The 22,192-nt window shown below is 40.5% G+C and overlaps 1 protein-coding gene across 10 annotated transcripts in view; it reads right to left on the bottom strand.

Annotated features, from left to right (window-relative positions):
- Positions 1–22,192, bottom strand: part of NEK5 (NIMA related kinase 5) — a 70,481-nt gene that overhangs the window by 17,583 nt on the left and 30,706 nt on the right. For 4 of the 10 annotated variants that reach the window (XM_070380364.1, XM_070380363.1, XM_070380357.1 and 1 more), the window contains 8 exons: positions 14,155–14,288; positions 11,563–11,747; positions 10,961–11,027; positions 10,021–10,137; positions 8,656–8,742; positions 6,017–6,109; positions 2,976–3,062; positions 2,681–2,749 (listed from right to left, as the gene is read on the bottom strand). In XM_070380364.1, coding sequence (XP_070236465.1) covers positions 2,681–2,749; positions 2,976–3,062; positions 6,017–6,109; positions 8,656–8,742; positions 10,021–10,137; positions 10,961–11,027; positions 11,563–11,747; positions 14,155–14,288 — 839 coding nt within the window. The remainder of the gene's footprint in view (positions 1–2,680; positions 2,750–2,975; positions 3,063–6,016; positions 6,110–8,655; positions 8,743–10,020; positions 10,138–10,960; positions 11,028–11,562; positions 11,748–14,154; positions 14,289–22,192) is intronic. The other 6 variants (XM_070380359.1, XM_070380362.1, XM_070380361.1 and 3 more) reach the window with 6 other exon arrangements.

Consider the following 22,192-nt stretch of genomic DNA (forward strand, 5'->3'; position numbering starts at 1 on the left):
CTTCTCCAATGCATGAAGGTGAAAAGTGAAAAGTGCAGTCGCTCAGTTGTGTCCGACTCTTAGCGACCCCATGGACTTCAGCCTACCGGGCTCCTCCATCCATGGGATTTTCCAGGCAAGAGTACTGGAGTGGGGTGCCATGCTACGGGACTCTAAAGATGAGTTCATCCACGTCCTGCTTTAAGCTTTAACATTGCTAGTCAGGTCCCTAAAACTGCTCCTAACATTCCATTATTAATATTAAAATGATCACTCTGTTTCAAGCATATCAAAGCAAAGAAGAACACAGGATGAACAAATTGGTACATAAAACTTCTGGGACTCCATTCTTTTTTCTAGAAGGCCAACTTTGAAAATGTTAGTCACTCAGTCATGTCCGACTCTTTGCAATCCCATGGACAATAGCCTGTGAGGCTCCTCTGACCATGGGATTCTCCAGGCAAGAATACTGGACTGGGGTGCCACATCTCCTCCAGGCGATCTTCCCGACCCAGGGATCGAACCCTGGTTTCCTGCATTTCAAGTGGGTTCTTTACCGTCTGAGCCATCAGGGAAGCCAACTTTAGCACCTCATTTCACAGAAGCACTGGAGGGACCAGTCCTCAGCTTCCAACTCAGACCCTGGGTCCCCAGAGCTAACCCCTCTGGTACTCACAGCTCTGGGATACTTAGAGCCCTAGCGGTTAGAGGTGAGTGCTAACTACCAATACTCCACTTGCTGGGAGCCAGCACAGGAGTCCCCACCTATGACAAGGTCATGCAGGAGAGCTCTGATGGGCAAGGCGAGTCAGAGCTCGAGGGGTGCCCCCCTGGATCTGCCTGAGCGTGTACCCCAAAACCAGAATCTGTCTGTTTTACTATTTTATGACTTTACCAACTCCCCTGACATTAACAGGGGGCTATCCCCGACCACCTTTCTCTGAAGAAAATCAACTTAGAGCTCTAGTTAATAAGTCTCCTGGGCATAATGGGAATGTTTCAATTCAAACCCCTCTGATGACTTTCTAGCTTGCCTGACAGGTTTGTTCAGATTCCTGCAGCTACGCATGTGATTGTTCACAGCCCCCCAACCATGAGAGGCACGGGAAGCTTAAGATATTCTAACAATGCAGAGCTTCTCAGAGAGTTAAAATTGTTAGAATAGAACTAGTAGAGGATTTCTTTGTTGAGCTAATGCTTGCTGCCAAGTTTCCATATCCCTTACCTACTATGTCCCTGGGAGTGTATTGATCAATATAGTTGGTATATAGAAATGTAAGTAGTAGCTTTAATGTTTGTAACCTTGGACCCTTGAGTTAATTCTTTTCTTGTTATAGCCTACCACACTTTTGCCCTATAGGAATGCAACTTTATCTAATGCTTTCGGAGAGTGGCGCCAGACTTTAGAATAATCACCTGTAGAGAAAAATAAGTTTTCTGAAATAAGGGTCATAAAATGTTAACAGGTCTCCTGGCCAGAAGATGATGTAAATCACCTAAAGCTTTTGCATATGATAAGTTTGCAGAAAGAAAGCCTGGCTTCGATAAGGATCAAGGACTGCTGACCTTGCATGACTCTACCCCCACCCATTATCCTCTATGCACAACTTAAGGTATAAAAACTATTTTGGAAAATAAAGTGTGGGCCTTGCTCATCAGGCTTGGTCTCCCCGTGTCGTTCGTTCTTGCTTCCTTTTCTCTCCTTTTCTTCTCTATTTTTTCAGGCCAAAGTAATTGGAGCACGGGGGTCCTCTGAGACTACTTATTTGCCTGGGCTTCTAAGACCCACTCTAGAAGGCGCCCAAGGTGGGGCACCTTCAGCTATTCGAGAGGGCGCCTGCGGCCTCCATAGTCAGAGCAAGTTCGGTGCCACGAACTTTATTAGTCTCCCACGTAAACCAGTCAGGTCAAGCCTCTGTCTCTTTCTCCTTTTATCTATCCTTTAATCGCCAACGCCGTCCTCCCGAGGGAATCCCTGGTCCAACCGGGGCTGGACCCCAGTATCCACTGAAGTCTTTATGTAGCAAAATGCTGGTAAAATCTCAAAACTTACTGGAGCACAGAGGATTTTTAGGGCAGTGAAAATACTCTGTATGATTCTAAATACTCTGTATGATTCTATAATTTTATTCTAAAATAAAATAAATTGTGTATTTTTATTTTGTTTTTAAAACTTTTTATTTCATATTAGAGTATAGTTGATTAACAATGTTCTGTTAGTTTCAAATGCATAGCAAAGTGATTCAGTTATACATACAAATGTATCTATTCTTTTTCAATTTCTAACTAGGTTCTTACAGAATATTGAGCAGGGTTCCCTATGCTATACAGCAGGCTCTTGTTGGTTATTCAACTTAAATATACATGCTCATTTATTTTAGGTGAGTTTATTAGTTTTTGACTATATATTAATATTATGTCTTCTATTTTAATCTGGCTATAATTTAAAAGTTACTGTTAGAAGGAAAATACCTTTTTTATAATAGCAAAGTAAAATGGAATAATCCATTTATATGAATAATCTCAATTTTAAAAAGAACAGAAGGTTAAGTATTTTGGAAGACTTGTCTGAACACTACAGATCCTTCTAGGAAGCTTTTAGTAAATTTTCCCTACCCTCTATGGGAAAATTTCATGAAATGTGCTACTAAGACACTTATTCTCTCATCTCTACTAATAGAAATTTAACTTAATGGCATACCTCTTCCTCTTGGAGGGTGTTTTCATCAGAAATACATTCATTTAAATTAATTTCAAATTTTAGCCCTCTCTAGAAGAAAGCAAGAAAAAAATCTTAGTTTTATAATCTAATGAAAATCTTAAAATTACAACTCCCAATTTGACACTACAGATACTTAAAACCATTAGTCTAACATCACAAAATAAGGCAATTCCATAAAATAGTAGGGGGTGAAATCCTGTAGGCAACTGGATTACAAGGTGCAGAGACCCAGCCAGACTTTTAATACAAAAATTTAAGACAAAATGTTTATTACCTGAGCTTTATGTTTTTGTTCCGAACTTTTACTTTCCTTTATGTTCTGAGGTTTAATTTGTTTTAAGTCTCTCTCAATATCCTGAAACTTAGAGAAAAAATAAAATCTAGCATTTACTATTGATCAAACAATTACATTTTCACCATTGCCGAATTCACAGCAGGGTCTATTTACATTATTTGATTTCTTGAATGAATCTGATGGTTGTTTTGAGAATAAAAGCATGCATTTTGCAAAGGAAAGTTAATGATAGTCTACTAAAAGCTTGGCCACAAGGTCCATTAACTTGAAATATTAATGCATTTAACACCAGCATTGCAACTCTACGGGTGACAATATTTATCGCTTCAGTCCCATACAACCTAATCTAACTCAAGAATGTAATTTGGGGACTTCCCTGGTGATACAGTGGATAAGAATCCGCCTGCCAATGTAGGGGCCATGGGTTCGATCCCTGGTCTGGAAAGATTCCACATGCTTTGCAGCAACTAAGCCAAAGGGCCACAACTTCTGAGACCCGTGGCCCAGAGCCTGCGCTCTGCAACAAGAGAAGCCACCTCAATGAGAAGCCCACCCACCTCAATGAAGACTAGCTCCCGTTTGCCACCACTCGAGAAAGCATGCAAGCAGCAGTGAAGATTCAATGCAACTAAAAATAAATAAATAAAAATTTTAAGAAGAGTGTAATTTTGACCATAAGATCCTTTCCTTAAGAAGCTTATGATCTTAATCAGGAAAACAAAAAAGTGCACAGCTTGTGATACTACAAAGGAAGGAGGGGAGGGTCTAAAAATTGATGGGTAATTTAGAGGAGGAAGAGAAGACTGTAAAAGTACTGACAAGAATTTCCAAAGAATGGTCAAGAGGTGAACTTTAGACCCTGAGCTTTCTTGAGGTTCAGTCCTGGGCCCTCTGCCGTTCTCTTCCTCAGTACACGGATGGTGGTGGTTTAGTCATTCAGTTGTGTCTGACTCTTGCGACCCCATGGTCGGTAGCCCACCAGGCTACTCTGTCCATGGGATTCTCTAGCCAAGAATACCGGAGTGGGTTGCCATTTCCTTCTCCACAATACCCAGGGGTCTCATTTATTTCCAGGGATTTAAATGTGATCTTTATGCAATGCCTCTTAAACATGTCTTTAAGAGTTGTCTTGTAATTCAGCTGCCTACTTGGTACCATCCTCGCCTTAACATTCACCCCACAATCTCATATCAAGCGCCCACTGCGGACCAGACACTGCCCTGCACAATGGGATGGTGCAGAACGTGAACGTCCCTACTGACATACAGCTTACATTTTACTGGAGTAAAATAGGTAAATGAGTCAGCAAAGCAATGATGTCATTTCAGAATGTGTTAAGTGCCATAAGGAAAGGAGGTTAGAGTAATAGCCCAGAAAATGAGTAGAGGAGGACAGTAACGTAGGAAAAGCCTACCTGGCATTTGATGGGAGCCCTGGGATGGTGTTGGACCCTGGCTAAGGAAGGTCTGTGGAAAGCATGTTCCAGGTGGAGGGAACAGCGGGGCAGAGACCTGAAGCAGGGATGTGGTCTCTCAGATCTTCCTGACTCAACACAGCCAAAGCGGAGCTCCTGAGGGCCCACCCCCCGACATAGAAGCTTGCTCCCTACTCTTCCACATCTTGGTAAAATGTACTATTCCTTTCAAGCCAGAAATTTATGAGTCTCCATGTGTGTTTATATATATACATATGTATATATATTCCCCTGGAGAAAGGAATAGCAACCCACTCCAGCATTCCTGCCTGGAGGATCCCCCTGGACAGAGGAGCCTGGCGGGCTATAGTCCGTAGCGTTGCAAAGAGTTGGACACAACTAAACGACTAACACATACCTACACATAGATGTTAATTACTGCCTCGTCTGTGGACCACACCCTTTGCATGTACTTCACATCTATCAGTTTGAATTGTTATTGGTTGATTGCCCCAGAACTCTGGGAAGGGTGTTTTCCTGCCTTGCAATGTTACACACTCTGAAACAAGACTCTGACTTCTGTTATCTTACTTATATTTGTGAGGCTGGTTGTCTGATCTGACTGTGTAGTCTGATTGTCTCAATTGCATGAGAAGTGTCATATTGCTTTATTTCCCTTTGTGTGTGCATGCTAAGTCACTTCAGTTGTGTCCAACTCTTTGCGACCCTATGGACTGTAGCCCACCAGGCTCCTCTGTCCATGGGATTCTCCAGGCAAGCATACTGCAGTGGGTTGCTATGCCCACCTCCAAGGGATCTTCCCGACCCAGGGGTCAAACTCGTGTCAAACATATTAGACCCTGAAGCCCCATTCACCCCACTGGGTAGAAAATTCAACCTTAGTCCACTTTAGAGCTCTGAGCACCACCCCTTGTGGAAGTCCCCGGGTTTTCACAAAAAGAAACACTCAGGGAGGCTGTTCAGCCTTCACTTCACTCAACATGGCTTCCTCTCACCTGCCCTCAATCAGGCCTTTGGGGCACCTCATTGAAGATGAAGGGGAAAGACCTCCCAGAGGAAAAAAGAAAAGTCCTTTGTGAGCCATTTGATCATTCAGCTCTGCACAGTTCCCTATTAATACCAAAAAGGTAAGTTTGAAGATAAACTAACTGTGAGATTTATTGAGGGGTGTGTTTGAGATTCAGATTCAAACACCATCAGACAATAGAAATTTCTTCCACCCCGGAAGCAGTTCTCAAACGGCTGCACGAACTCACCAGCTAGCTCTTGATGACAAGATGCCTGGGTCCCACCCCAGACCATTTGGGATGGAGTCCAGGCATTTTAATTTTTTTTTTTGATTGCTCTGTTTTTTGTTTTTTTTTTTTTGTGGAGCAGCACCCCACACAATGTGCCAGATCTTAGTTCCCCAACCAGGGATGGAACCCACGCTCCTGCAGGAGTCTTAACAACTGGACCACCAGAGAGGGTCCTGATTGAGTTTTTTAAACTCTCCCCCGTGGTTCTACTGCACAAGGAGGGATGGGAACACAGGGCTGGAGCAGACTCACTGGGAAACACAGCATCGTCTAACAATAACCATCACCTGCACAGATGCTTCTTCCTCAGGTGCTTCATGGGGGATGGGCAGGCCGCTCTTCTTCACCAAGTAGGTTTTCCAGTTCATTTTTGAGTCCTCCTTCAACATAAATTATACACAATCCACAAGGTTGGTTCTGCGTCGGTTCTGAAGGCCACTTGCTGCCCCTCAGCTGCTAGACCTGAATGGGGTCTCGTGAGGACACTGGCCCAGGGAGGATCCGGGGGTGTGGCTGGAGAGAATGCCCTCATGGCCTCTGTCCTCTATGGCCGCCTTTCATTTCCCCCAAGGGCTTCTTTCCTGGCCTCTCTAGAAAAGTCTGCGTCCATCTTTCCTGCATGCAGGCTTCCCATCCCAGACCCGCCTTAAAAAACAGGGCTGAGGATAACACGAGGCTCTCCACCATTAACCAAACCACTGCTCTGGGCTTCCCAGGTGGCGCAAGTGGTCAAGAACCCACCTGCCACTGCAGGTAGAGGTGAGAGACGGGGGTTCGATCCCTGGGGTTGGGAAGATCCCCTGGAGGAGGGCATGGCAACCCACTCCAGTATTCTTGCCTGGAGAATCCCATGGACAAGAACCTGGAGGGTTACAATCCATAGGATCGCAAAGAATCAGACATGACTGAGCGACTTTGCACGCATGCACTGCTCTGGTGATAAGCATGTCCAGCCTGCCCCTCCCACGGCACCCTGGCCTGAAGCTTTGTGTGGTTCTTTCAGATGCCCTCCTCCTTAGCTCTGCCTCTCCAAACTCCACTCTGCTTCTCAGACCCATCTTCTGAGCCCCATCTCTCTTCTTCCAGAAAATTCTTCCACCAGCTCATCCCACTCATGTTCACTCACAGGGCTTAACCAGATTCAGTTATTCCAGCACTGCTTCACACATGCATGTCTTATCTTTCCAGCTGTTTATGGGTAGAAGTGTCTATGCTGGAAAGGGTACAGGTTTTAGAATCAGTTGCTTATTTGTGTTTTGTGTGTGTTAGTCATTCAGTCGTGTCCTGCATTGCAGGCGGATTCTTTACCGTCTGAGCCATCAGGGGGCGTTACACAGTCTGCCTTGTAATATCTAAGTGACTTGAACTTCTCTGTCATGGGAAGTAAAGAAGATGTGGATATCAAAGCTCTAGTTCAGAGCCCAGTACATACAACCGAATTGTACCTCTGCTCATTTCACCTATATTCATTTATATATATATGCCCTCAGAGATGGGGGAGAGGGAAAGATCAATTTCAGCAGTGTGGGCAGTTCTACAAAATAAGTGTGTAGTTCAAGTATGTGTGAGACAGGCTGTGTCCTCAATGGGACTCGGTACCCCCTGGCCTCTCATTGGAGGAGCATTCCAGGGTCCCGATGATGTTTCTAGTGTTTAAAAATGCATGTGTTTTTCATGCAATGTGGTCTCCAGACACAAGCCAGCCATCTCATCTGGAGTTCTACTGAAAAAACAACCACTTAAGAAATAGAAGAATGAATCTCCAATGTGGCTCCTTCAAAGGATATTTCAAGAATCATCTCAACTGTACTCAAATGTTGCCTCATATAGACTACCCCAGCATATGAGACTATTCCAGTGTGTGTGTGTGTGTGTGTGTGTGTGCATGCACGCGTGCTCAGTCATGTCTGACTCTGCAACCCGGTGAACTGTAGCCTGTCAGGCTCCTCTGTCCGTGGGATTCTCCAGGCAAGAATACTGGAGTGGATGGCCATTTCCTTCTCCAAAGGATCTTCCCGACCCAGGAATCAAATCCACGTCTCCTGCGTCTCCTGAATTGGCAGGTGGATTCTTTACCACTGAGCCACCTGGGATTCCAATGTAGCTAAATTCAGTAAATGCTCGTTGTTTTTCCTACCTCACAGGCATGAACTCACTTCCTGTCTCGAATCCAGTTCTGGAATAAAATACCTGCTTGGTCAATACTTATTGACTGACTCACAGGGAACACGATCAACCATATTTAATAGCAGGCTCTCTCCACTGAGACTCTCAGCCCCATCACCTTGTGCAGCCTCAGGTAAACCATAATTCAGTGGGGCTTCCATTACATCTGGCAGTTTTCCTATTTAAAAAAAAAGTTTGCCTGATAAAGTTTATCTTTTTGATGAGAAGATCATTACTCCCATGGGCCACAATTAATCAGCCTGTACTCTAGAGTCTGGGAACTGCAATTACTAAGTCCACACACACAGTTACTGAAGCCCACACGCCCTAGAGCCTGAGGTCTGCAGAGAAGCCCAAGCATGTAATAAAGAGGAGCCCCGGCCCGCCACAACTAGGAAAAACCCACACAGCAACAAAGACCCAGCATGGTCAAAAATAGTTAAATATCTAAAATTATTTTTTAAAAAGATCATTACTGTTAATATTTGCTCAGTTTAGTTAGCTCTGAATCAATAGAGCAACATTTTGTTTCCGTTTTTTAAACATTTATTTTGACGTGGGCCATTTTTAAAGTCTTTATTGAATTCGTTACAATATTGTTTCTATTTTATCTTTGGATTTTTGGCCATGAGGCATGTGGGATCTAAGTTCCCTGACCAGGGATCAAACCCACACCCCCTGCATTGGAAAGAGAAGTCTTAACCACTGGACTGCCAGGGCAGTCCCTCAACATTTCCTTTAGAAGAATGAATTTACCTACCTCCAGGTCACACCCCATCTTCTTTCTAATTTCCTTCATGTCATGGTGATACTGTTGGCGTATTTCCTCTAACTGCTTCCAATATTCCTGGAAAGCAATCCCAATTCCAAAATGTTAAATGTTTGCGGACAACTTGACAGAATACTCTCTAGAAAGCCTATGATTTTATTTTTATTTTATTTTTTATTTTTGGCCATGCCTCACGGCACGTGGGATCTTAGTTCCCCGACCAGGGATCGAACCCACACCCCCTGCATTGGAAGCATGGCGTGTTAACCACTGGACAGCCAGGGAAATCCCCAAGACAGCCTATGATTTTAGAAATGTGTGATATGTAGTAAGGGAAAAGTCGGTGCTCCCCAAAATGATAATCTGCCTTATACTTTGCCTGTGGTAAAGTGATCATATTTGGAGATGGTGTCATTGCAGGGGTGAATAGTTAAGCTAAGCTGTGGTCACAACTGGGGCAGAGTGGGTCCCTAATGCAGAGTGGGTCCTGCTGTCCTGTTAAGAAGATGGCCAGGGACTTCTCTGGCAGTCTAGTGGTTAACTCTCTGCACTTCTAATGCCGAGGACTTGGGTTTCACCCCTGGCCAGGGAACTAAGGGCCCCACGCCACATGGTGTGGCCAAATAATAATAATAATAAATAATATTTTAAAAAATAAGCAGACTCCTTTTAAAAAAAGAAGACGAAGATGGTCACACGAGGAGGATGCCACGTCCAGTGGCAGAGACTGAGTTGTGTCACTGCAAGTGAGGATATCTGAGCATCACGGACCAACTCCCAGAAGCCAGCGAAAGGCAGAGAGGGACTCCCCTCCAGAGTTCAGAGGGAGCATGGCCCTGCTGACATCTTGACTTTGGACTTCAAGCCTCCAGAACTGTGAGACAGTAAATTTCTGTCGCTTCAAACTGCCCAGTGTGTTGTAAGGCAGCCCGAGGGAACTAACACAAATTTCAAAAATGTTCAGGATGGACAGTTACTTGATCAATCCGAGGTAAAAAGCCCTATGAACTCAGCTACACTGCATTCTCTGAGAAGGTGGAATGCATGTCTTTGTCTCCCCTGAGCCCTCATTGTGGTGCATCACACCGTGTACCCAGCAAGGGTTTGTGTAGTGAGCTCTCTCGGGTGCACCATAGATGCTAAAAACAATAATACCCTGCGTGTGTGTGTGCTAAGATGCTTCAGTCATGCGACCCTATGGACTGTAGCCCCCCAGGCTCCTCTGTCCACGGGATTTTCCAAGCAAGAATATTAATACCAGAGTGGGTTGCCGTGCCCTCCTCAAAGCAACATGGTATTACGGTACACAAGACAACGAGAGAAATCCAGCGGTAGCCCTTGGAAGCAGTTTCTAACCTGTTCCTTCATTTCATTTCTCCTGAACTGCAGCCCCCAGAATCTAGGTCCTTCCGCATCGCTTCTTAGCTTTTGTCTCTGGTTGTCATTTGGCTCAGCAGAAGATGGACGAAGACCCTGTTATTGGAATAAAGTAGTTTATCAAGTGTATTTGCATTCTGGAAACACCTTATGACTTGACCTGCACTTCATCCTTTAAGCAATAATTATATTATCAATCTCACTATTTGATAATAATTATATTGAGTTTTTTTTTATAGTGAGCAGAATTTTCTTAGATTAAGCATGAAACTTTTAAAAAAGTAAATGAATAAAACCACTGGTATTGTTTATTCTAAGCAATCAGTATTTTACGCTAGCATGTAAGATGCCTAGATTTGTTTTCTGAACTGCTAAACTGTAACTGTGAAATCAAATATCTATAAAAGTTCAGCAACCCTTGGAGCTTGAGATTAGGTAGGGGAAGAGAACTAAAGCTTTTGAGCAGCTCAAAATAAGACCAATACAAATAGGATGTATATCCAGTTTCACTCAGCCCCAGAATTTTGACACTATACTTAAGGGTAAAGTTTAACTTTCATTTCAAATAAAATATGATAATCCCTTTTTTAAAATGTGTAGAATTCTAATAAACTAGAACCAAAGAAAAGCAGCACTCAAGGGGACCTCGAAGCCTATCTACAGCTTTTATAGAGAAAGATACTGAAGTTCAGAGAGGCTGCATGTTCTGCCTAACGTCACAGCAAGTGATGGAGCCAGGGAACGGACGAGGCTTCTCAGACCCTAGCTAAAGCCTATTCCCAATATTCTTCTTTAGCTGTTAAAAACTAGTCTTAATCTTCTATGTGGAATGAACTTTGACTTAAGGAACCATGAATATTTGTGAACAGAGAAAGCATTAGAAATCTCTGATGGCCTCTTATATTTGGTTTTTACTTACCAATTGCTTTTCCACTTTCAGCTTATATTGTTGAGCTTCACATTTCCTCTGAAGGTATTCAGCAAGCCTTAGGAAACAGAAACATTCAGCTTGAGTAGAAATTTTAACTTGTTATAGGCAGCAATTTGACAAGTAGATTTTCAGCTTCATAATGAGATTCACAAATCACCTGTGACATTCTGAGTTCAAAGTGAAAAGTGAGAGTCGCTCAGTCATGTCCAACACTTTGCAACCCCATGGACTATACAGCCATGGGATTCTCCAGGCCAGAATACTGGAGTGGGTAGCTGTTCCCTTCTCCAGCGGATCTTCCCAACCCAGGGATCGAACCCAGGTCTCCGGCATTACCAGAAAGAAGAAAACAACATGAAAAATTCAAGAGTATGAATCTGTGGCCACAGTCAAATGGCAACATGAGTAAGATTAGTTACATCAAACTTGAGATGAAAAAGTGTCAAGGGAACAGTGAATTAAGTATTTTAAACGTAGTCTGGAGATTCTTCCTGGATGCTTTAGGAGAATTTGGACAGACTTCAAAATAAATGCTGATATAGCAAGATATTATTCAGAGGACGAAAGTTTAAGTTAGACCATGACATTACCATTGACCTGGAGGTGGACTGTGGCTTTCTTCCTGATCATAACTCTCCTCATCTCTGGTATCTTTTTGAGGAACATGGTGGTAATTTGGTCCGTGCACTCTCTTCCTCAACAAGTCAAGTTGAGCATAAAAATGATCATAATGTCCACACACTGCAGCAAGTTTGGGCCTTTCTACCATTTTTACCTGAGGGATTAAAATGAAGAGAGATTTTTTTTTTAAATACAGGATTAAAATCTATAATAACTGATTGCTTGATAGTGACCATAGCTAAAACAAGGTATAGAAATTATCTTGTTGTTCTTGCTCTAGACTCGTTTTTCAGTAATCTTACAATATCCAAATCCTAGAATTGAAAAATGTTTTAGAAGCCAAAGTCCTGCAGCACCATAGTTAATAATTTTGCTCAGGTGTGAATATGAGTCACGTATACTTTATGGCTAGTGTATCAAAAATACTTAGCGAGCATCTATCCAACCCAAGATATGGAACTAAACTGTGTTATTATTTCCTATTTTTCATAAACTTATTTGTTGTTGTTCATATACACAGGAAGAGCCCCTGGAGGGGGAAATGGCAACTCACTCCAGTATTCTTGTCTGGAGAATCCCATGGACGGAGGAGCCTGGCAGGCTACAGTCCATGGGTTGCAAAGAGTTGGACACGACTGAGCACACACACAATATATATGTTAGATTAAATATAAAATTATAGATATTTGACCATCTTTAACTTACAAAGTGAAAGAGGAGAGTGAAAAAGTTGGCTTAAAGCTCAACATTCAGAAAACTAAGATCATGGCATCTGATCCCATCACTTCATGGGAAATAGATGGGGAAACAGTGGAAACAGTGTCAGACTTTATTTTGGGGGGCTCCAAAATCACTGCAGATGGTGATTGCAGCCATGAAATTAAAAGACACTTACTCCTTGGAAGGAAAGTTATGACCAACCTAGATAGCATATTCAAAAGCAGAGACATTACTTTGCCAACAAAGGTCCGTCTAGTCAAGGCTATGGTTTTTCCTGTGGTCATGTATGGATGTGAGAGTTGGACTGTGAAGAAGGCTGAGCACCGAAGAATTGATGCTTTTGAACTGTGGTGTTGGAGAAGACTCTTGAGAGTCCCTTGGACTGCAAGGAGATCCAACCAGTCCATTCTAAAGGAGATCAGTCCTGGGTGTTCTTTGGAAGGAATGATGCTAAAGCTGAAACTCCAATCCTTTGGCCGCCTCATGCGAAGAGCTGACTCATTGGAAAAGACTCTGATGCTGGGAGGGATTGGGGTCAGGAGGAGAAGGGGACAACAGAGGATGAGAAGGCTGGATGGCATCACCAACTCGATGGACATAAGTTTGGGTAAACTGGGAGTTGGTGATGGACAGAGAGGCCTGGTGTGCTGCGATTCATGGGGTCGCAAACAGTTGGACACAACTGAGCGACTGAACTGAACTGAACTTACAAAAATGGCACATTCACATAATCCTATTCAAATATTAAAGTAAATGTGTAAAATCTGGCTTATCGGTCTAAATACAAATTAAACATTTATTTTAATTTTAAAGTGTCAAGTCATTTTCTTAGTTTTACAATATTTACCTATGTACAACCCAAAAGAATGTACTACTAGTTAGTTGAAAAATGGCTAGAAATACAGAAAAGTATTGGAAGGCAAAAACAGCTTCTTTAGGATTTTCTCTAAAATCTCAAACAGTAATAACAACATCCAAGATGGTTCCTGTGGAGACCTCCCATTTCACTGCATTAGCAGAAGCTTTCAGAGGATTGAAGAACCAGCAATATGTTCTCCTAATATCATCCACCCATAAAACTTTCAGATGTTTTTTTTTTTTTTTTTTTGCCTCCTGCAGGTTTGCTACAGAGTATTCTAAATTACAACATACTTTCAAAATTCTTTAATAAAGTTAAGCCATATTCTATCAAATAAAGGGCAATAACTAAATAGTTTCAAAAATCTATCTGTACCCATATATTTGCTAAAGTGTCCAGATAGCAAGTAAACACTTAGGAAATGTACTTCAAATGGTCCTGTAATTATACCATGAGCCTTCTTTAAGAATATAATTCTTCAGTTAAAATACAACAGCCATTTTTATGTGCCAGAAGCATTTCACTAGCAAAAACTAAAAGATTCAACATTCTGATGAAATGGATTCAAATAACTGGCATAAAGAAACTCAGGGAAAAAATCAATGATTTTATAATAAAAATTCCTCAATTACATACAACATCAGAATTAGGAGTATGAATGCAGAAAGTTTTCTGCTGCTGTTCTACTCACTTGTCCTATATAGAAAAATCCTATTTATTTAAAGAAGTTAAAAGGAATTGAATTACAAAAAAAACTAATACATACCATACCTATAAGAAAATACAGCATTGTTAAATATATATATATAACAACTAGAAGTTGTCCCATGAACTACCACTGTAATGCTAATTACAGAATTTTATTATAAGTACAAAACTAGTGAACCCCCACATCATGACCTCATACCTCATGAACATGTGGAAGTAGTTCTGTAGAACAGACCATCTGCTAAAACAACAGGAATGCTTTAGCATGACTTACAGATATGGGTGTCTGGGCTCCAGCTGGTGATCTCCATTCATTTCTACATAATACGTCCTTCCTCTTATTTGGCACTGTTATCCTTGATCGTGGTAGGCACTTTCCCTGGAATCTCACGTTCTGTATTTTAGAATCTTATTTAACCAAAAGAAAACAACTTCATTAAAAAAAATTTTTTTATACTTGTGAGAGTATAAGCATATGGAGCATTTCATAACACACTTTAACCAGAAACATTTATGTTCACTTGAAACATGTTCACTTAAACCAGAAACATTTATACTCACAAAGAGAAGGGCTGACGGAAAATGACTACGCGTTTTCTTTGGATGGAGGAAATCATTCTTGCCAGGGTTCCTTTACATAGTTCTCTCTCTCTCCCTCTCTCTCTCTCTCTTTAGTCGCTCAGTCATGTCCGACTCTTGCGACCCCATGGACTGCAGCCCGCCAGGCCCCTCTGTCCATGGGATTCTCCAGACAAGAATACTGGAGTGGGTTGCCATTTCCTTCTCCATACATAGTTCTAGTAATATTTAATTATTTAATAGTCTACTATTTAACAATTTAGGAGTGAATATTAACATTTACAGAAACAATACGCATAACATGTTTAGTAGTTCAATCATTAACTAAATTAATTACAAGTAATTAAACGTAGTCATCAGAGCTTGGGTTATCAGGCCGCAGCGCTCAGGGCCCATTGTTATTGGAAATGGATGAGTGGGTCTTCTAACATGTTGGTATTTATCACATTCACCCATGTGTTCCTGTTTTCGCATCTGTCCTATATTAGAAATGTAGACAATACACTTTCTCTCATGCTCTACTTCTCTACTTTCTAAACATTCTCAATCTAGACCAATACATAATGATGTCAAATCAAATTAAACATAGCAGAATTATCCATTCACTTTCCCTTTATAACTTTCCTAAGTTTATAATCATTTCTCCATCACAGTGAGTAATATTTCCCTCTCACTGGTTCCTCCTCATTCTTGAAGCTGAGATATTTGGTTATGGCTAAAAATCCTGCCATTAAATTGAATAACTTAAATTGAAGAAAGTACAGAAAACCACTAGACCATTCAGGTATGACCTGAATCAAATCCCTTACGATTTTACAGTGGAAGTGACAAATAGATTCAAGGGATTAGACCTGATAGATAGAGTGCCTGAAGAACTATGGATGGAGGTTCATGACATTGTACAGGAGGCAGTGATCAAGACCGTCCCCAAGAAAAAGAAATGCAAAAAGGAAAAATGGTTTTCTGAGGAAGCCTTACAAATAGCTGAGAAGAGAAGCAAAAGGCAAAGGAGAAAAGGAAAGATACACCCATCTGAATGCAGAGTTCCAAAGAATAGCAAGGAGAGATAAGAAAGCCTTCCTCAGTGATCAATGCAAAATAGAGGAAAACAATAGAATGGGAAAGACTAGAGATCTCTTCAAGAAAATTAGAGATACCAAGGGAATATTTCATGCAAAGATGGGCTCGATAAAGGGCAGAAATGGTATGAACCTAACAGAAGCAGAAGATATTAAGAAGAGGTGGCAAGAATACACAGAAGAACTGTACAAAAAAGATCTTCATGACCCAGATAATCACAATGGTGTGATCACTCACCTAGAGACAGACATCCTGGAATGTGAAGTCAAGTGGGCCTTAGGAAGCATCACTAGGAACAAAGCTAGTGGAGGTGATGGAGTTCCAGTTGAGCTATTTCAAATCCTGAAAGATGATGCTGTGAAAGTGCTGCACTCAATATGCCAGCAAATTTGGAAAACTCAGCAGTGGCCACAGGACTGGAAAAGGTCAGTTTTCATTTCAATCCCAAAGAAAGGCAATGCCAAAGAATGCTCAAAATACCACACAATTGCATTCATCTCACACGCTAGCAAAGTAATGCTCAAAATTCTCCAAGCCAGGCTTCAACAGTACATGAACCAAGAACTTCCAGATGTTCAAGCTGGATTTAGAAAAGGCAGAGGAACCAGAGATCAAATTGCCAACATCCATTGGATCATCAAAAGAGCAAGAGTTCCAGAAAAACATCTACTTCTGCTTTATCGACTATGCCAAAGCCTTTGACTGTGTGGATCACAACAAACTGTGGAAAATTCTGAAAGAGATGGGCATACCAGACCACCTGACCTGCCTCCTGAGAAATCTGTATGCAGGTCAGGAAGCAACAGTTAGAACTCGACATGGAACAAGAGACTGGTTCCAAATCAGAAAAGGACCACGTCAAGGCTGTATATTGTCACCCTGCTTATCTAACTTCTTTTTTTTTTTTGAAAACAGTAACAGTAGATTTAATAATGTTCCCAAATTAAAAAAAAAAACAAACAACCCTTTGTACATGTAAATACTAAGTTTGAATTGTCATCTAAAAAATTCTCAAAAATATAGACTGTTATAGGCTTAAAAAACCCGTAATTTGTGGAATATAAATAGTGGCCCATTTATGTCATTTTAAAGGCACTTGTAGTCATTTTACCTGAAAAAGAGATGGGTACACAGATTTCCAAATGTTTTTTCATGTGTCTTAACTTCTAATGTGGTTTGTTGTAATAAGGGAAAAAATAGTGGCTCTCAAGCTATTCATCTCTCACATCCAATGTGTTCTTAATAGCAGGTTAAATGAGTGCAGATCATTCTAAAGCAAAGGAAGTCCACAAATTAGGTGTAGGATGTTTCTCCTATTACATATAAAACTGTCAACTCAATTCTTTTTTTTTTTTTTTCAATGCCATTCTCCCAAATCTTCCCACCCTCTCCCTCTCCCACAGAGTCCATAAGCCTGTTCTATACATCAGTGTCTCTTTTGCTGTCTCGTATACAGGGTTATCGTTACCATCTTTCTAAATTCCATATATATGCGTTAGTATACTGTATTGGTGTTTGTCCTTCTGGCTTACTTCACTCTGTATAATAGGCTCCAGTTTCATCCACCTCATTAGAACTGATTCAAATGTATTCTTTTTAATGGCTGAGTAATACTCCATTGTGTATATGTACCACAGCTTTCTTATCCATTCATCTGCTGATGGACATCTAGGTTGTTTCCATGTCCTGGCTATTATAAACAGTGCTGCCATGAACATTGGGGTACACGTGTCTCTTTCCCTTCTGGTTTCCTCAGTGTGTATGCCCAGCAGTGGGATTGCTGGATCATAAGGCAGTTCTATTTCCAGTTTTTTAAGGAATCTCCACACTGTTCTCCATAGTGGCTGTACTAGTTTGCATTCCCACCAACAGTGTAAGAGGGTTCCCTTTTCTCCACACCCTCTCCAGCATTTATTATTTGTAGACTTTTGGATTGCAGCCATTCTGACTGGTATGAAATGGTATCTCATAGTGGTTTTGATTTGCATTTCTCTGATAATGAGTGATGTTGAGCATCTTTTCATGTGTTTGTTAGCCATCTGTATGTCTTCTTTGGAGAAATGTCTATTTAGATCTTTGGCCCATTTTTTGATTGGGTCATTTATTTTTCTAGAGTTGAGCTGTGGGAGTTGCTTGTATATTTTTGAGATTAGTTGTTTGTCGGTTGCTTCATTTGCTATTATTTTCTCCCATTCTGAAGGCTGTCTTTTCACCTTGCTAATAGTTTCCTTTGATGTGCAGAAGCTTTTAAGTTTAATTAGGTCCCATTTGTTTATTTTGCTTTTATTTCCAATATTCTGGGAGGTGGGTCATAGAGGATCCTGCTGTGATGTATGTCAGAGAGTGTTTTGCCTATGTTCTCCTCTAGGAGTTTTATAGTTTCTGGTCTTATGTTGAGATCTTTAATCCATTTTGAGTTTATTTTTGTATATGGTGTTAGAAAGTGTTCTAGTTTCATTCTTTTACAAGTGGTTGACCAGATTTCCCAGCACCACTTGTTAAAGAGATTGTCTTTAATCCATTGTATATTCTTGCCTCCTTTGTCAAAGATAAGGTGTCCATATGTGCGTGGATTTATCTCTGGGCTTTCTATTTTGTTCCATTGATCTATATTTCTGTCTTTGTGCCAGTACCATACTGTCTTGATAACTGTGGCTTTGTAGTAGAGCCTGAAGTCAGGTAGGTTGATTCCTCCAGTTCCATTTTTCTTTCTCAAGATCGCTTTGGCTATTCGAGGTTTTTTGTATTTCCATACAAATTGTGAAATTATTTGTTCTAGCTCTGTGAAGAATACTGTTGGTAGCTTGATAGGGATTGCATTGAATCTATAAATTGCTTTGGGTAGTATACTCATTTTCACTATATTGATTCTTCCGATCCATGAACATGGTATATTTCTCCATCTATTAGTGTCCTCTTTGATTTCTTTCACCAGTGTTTTATAGTTTTCTATATACAGGTCTTTAGTTTCTTTAGGTAGATATATTCCTAAGTATTTTATTCTTTTTGTTGCAATGGTGAATGGGATTGTTTCCTTAATTTCTCTTTCTGTTTTCTCATTATTAGTGTATAGGAATGCAAGGGATTTCTGTGTGTTGATTTTATATCCTGCAACTTTACTATAATCATTGATTAGTTCTAGTAACTTTCTGGTGGAGTCTTTAGGGTTTTCTATGTAGAGGATCATGTCATCTGCAAATAGTGAGAGTTTTATTTCTTCTTTTCCAATTTGGATTCCTTTTATTTCTTTTTCTGCTCTGATTGCTGTGGCCAAAACTTCCAAAACTATGTTGAATAGTAATGGTGAAAGTGGGCACCCTTGTCTTGTTCCTGACTTTAGAGGAAATGCTTTCAATTTTTCACCATTGAGGATAATGTTTGCTGTGGGTTTGTCATATATAGCTTTTATTATGTTGAGGTATGTTCCTTCTATTCCTGCTTTCTGGAGAGTTTTTATCATAAATGGGTGTTGAATTTTGTCAAAGGCTTTCTCTGCATCTATTGAGATAATCATATGGTTTTTGTTTTTCAATTTGTTAATGTGGTGTGTTACATTGATTGATTTGCGGATATTGAAGAATCCTTGCATCCCTGGGATAAAGCCCACTTGGTCATGGTGTATGATCTTTTTAATGTGTTGTTGGATTCTGATTGCTAGAATTTTGTTTAGGATTTTTGCATCTATGTTCATCAGTGATATTGGCCTGTAGTTTTCTTTTTTTGTGGGATCTTTATCAGGTTTTGGTATTAGGGTGATGGTGGCCTCACAGAATGAGTTTGGAAGTTTACCTTCCTCTGCAATTTTCTGGAAGAGTTTGAGCAGGATAGGTGTGAGCTCTTCTCTAAATTTTTGGTAGAATTCAGCTGTGAAGCCGTCTGGACCTGGGCTTTTGTTTGCTGGAAGATTTTTGATTACAGTTTCAATTTCCGTGCTTGTGATGGGTCTGTTAAGGTTTTCTATTTCTTCCTGGTCCAGTTTTGGAAAGTTGTACTTTTCTAAGAATTTGTCCATTTCTTCCTCGTTGTCCATTTTATTGGCATATAATTGTTGATAATAGTCTCTTATGATCCTTTGTATTTCTGTGTTGTCTGTTGTGATCTCTCCATTTTCGTTTCTAATTTTATTGATTTGATTTTTCTCCTTTGTTTCTTGATGAGTCTGGCTAATGGTTTATCAATTTTATTTATCCTTTCAAAGAACCAGCTTTTGGCTTTGTTGATTTTTGCTATGGTCTCTTTTGTTTCTTTTGCATTTATTTCTGCTCTAATTTTTAAGATTTCTTTCCTTCTACTAACCCTGGGGTTCTTCATTTCTTCCTTTTCTAGTTGCTTTAGGTGTAGAGTTAGGTTATTTATTTGACTTTTTTCTTGTTTCTTGAGGTGTGCCTGTATTGCTATGAACTTTCCCCTTAGGACTGCTTTTACTGTGTCCCACAGGTTTTGGGTTGTTGTGTTTTCATTTTCATTCGTTTCTATGCAAATTTTGATTTCTTTTTATTTCTTCTGTGATTTGTTGGTTATTCAGCAGGGTGTTGTTCATCCTCCATATGTTGGAATTTTTAATAGTTTTTCTCCTGTAATTGAGATCTAATCTTACTGCATTGTGGTCAGAAAAGATGCTTGGAATGATTTCTATTTTTTTGAATTTACCAAGGCTAGGTTTATGGCCCAGGATGTGATCTATCCTGGAGAAGGTTCCATGCGCTTGAGAAAAGGTGAAGTTCATTGTTTTGGGATGAAATGTCCTATAGATATCAATTAGGTCTAACTGGTCTATTGTATCGTTTAAAGTTTGTGTTTCCTTGTTAATTTTCTGTTTAGTTGATCTATCCATAGGTGTGAGTGGGGTATTAAAGTCTCCCACTATTATTGTGTTATTGTTAATTTCTCCTTTCATACTTGTTAGCATTTGTCTTACATACTGTGGTGCTCCCGTGTTGGGTGCATATATATTTATAATTGTTATATCTTCTTCTTGGATTGATCCTTTGATCATTATGTAGTGACCTTCTTTGTCTCTTTTCACAGCCTTTGTTTTAAAGTCTATTTTATCTGATATGAGTATTGCTACTCCTGGTTTCTTTTGGTCCCTATTTGCATGGAAAATCTTTTTCCAGCCCTTCGCTTTCAGTCTGTATGTGTCCCCTGTTTTGAGGTGGGTCTCCTGTAGACAACATATGTAGGGGTCTTGTTTTTGTATCCATTCAGCCAGTCTTTGTCTTTTGGTTGGGGCATTCAACCCATTTATGTTTAAGGTAATTACTGATAAGTATGATCCTGTTGCCATTTACTTTATTGTTTGGGGTTCGAATTTATACACCATTTTTGTGTTTCCTGTCTAGAGAATATCCTTTAGTATTTGTTGGAGAGCTGGTTTGGTGGTGCAGAATTCTCTCAGCTTTTGCTTGTCTGAGAAGCTTTTGATTTCTCCTTCATACTTGAATGAAATCCTTGCTGGGTACAATAATCTGGGCTGTAGGTTATTTTCTTTCATCATTTTAAGTATGTCTTGCCATTCCCTCCTGGCTTGAAGAGTTTCTATTGAAAGATCAGCTGTTATCCTTATGGGAATTCCCTTGTGTGTTATTTGTTGTTTTTCCCTTGCTGCTTTTAATATTTGTTCTTTGTGTTTGATCTTTGTTAATTTGATTAATATGTGTCTTGGGGTGTTTCGCCTTGGGTTTATCCTGTTTGGCACTCTCTGGGTTTCTTGGACTTGGTGATTATTTCCTTCCCCAGTTTAGGGAAGTTTTCAACTATTATCTCCTCAAGTATTTTCTCATGGTCTTTCTTTTTGTCTTCTTCTTCTGGAACCCCTATGATTCAATGTTGTAGCGTTTAATATTGTCCTGGAGGTCTCTGAGATTGTCCTCATTTCTTTTAATTCGTTTTTCTTTTATTCTCTCTGATTCATTTATTTCTACCATTCTATCTTCTAATTCACTAATCCTATCTTCTGCCTCTGTTATTCTACTATTTATTTGCCTCCAGAGTGTTTTTAATTTCATTTATTGCATTATTCATTATATATTGACTCTTTTTATTTCTTCTAGGTCCTTGTTAAACCTTTCTTGCATCTTCTCAATCCTTGTCTCCAAGCTATTTATCTGTGATTCCATTTTAATTTCAAGATTTTGGATCAATTTCACTATCATTATTTGAATTCTTTATCAGGTAGATTCCCTATCTCTTCCTCTTTTGTTTGGTTTGGTGGGCATTTATCCTGTTCCTTTATCTGCTGGCTATTCCTCTGTCTCTTCATCTTGTTTAAATTGCTGAGTTTGGGGTGTCCTTTCTGTATTCTGGCAGTTTGTGGAGTTCTCTTTATTGTGGCTTTTCCTCGCTGTGTGTGGGTTTGTACAGGTGGCTTGTCAAGGTTTCCTGGTTAGGGGAAGCTTGTGTCGGTGTTCTGATGGGTGGAGCTGTATTTCTTCTCTTTGTTCAGTCGCTGTGGGGAGGGAGGGAGGGATGCTGCAAACAAATAACACTGACGTGCGCTCATGCAGTGCCTCAGCCACACTGGGTCTGCCCCCGCTCACGGCGCGTGTAGCCTCCCTGCCCACACTGCTCGGGCTCTAGGTTGTTCCGCTGGGAACAATCCGAGGCTGGCCCTGGGTTGCATGTACCTCCCAGGTCCAAGCCGCTCAGGTTCA

This window comes from Bos mutus, chromosome 12 (assembly GCF_027580195.1).
Source record: "Bos mutus isolate GX-2022 chromosome 12, NWIPB_WYAK_1.1, whole genome shotgun sequence".
Classification (NCBI taxonomy): domain Eukaryota; kingdom Metazoa; phylum Chordata; class Mammalia; order Artiodactyla; family Bovidae; genus Bos; species Bos mutus.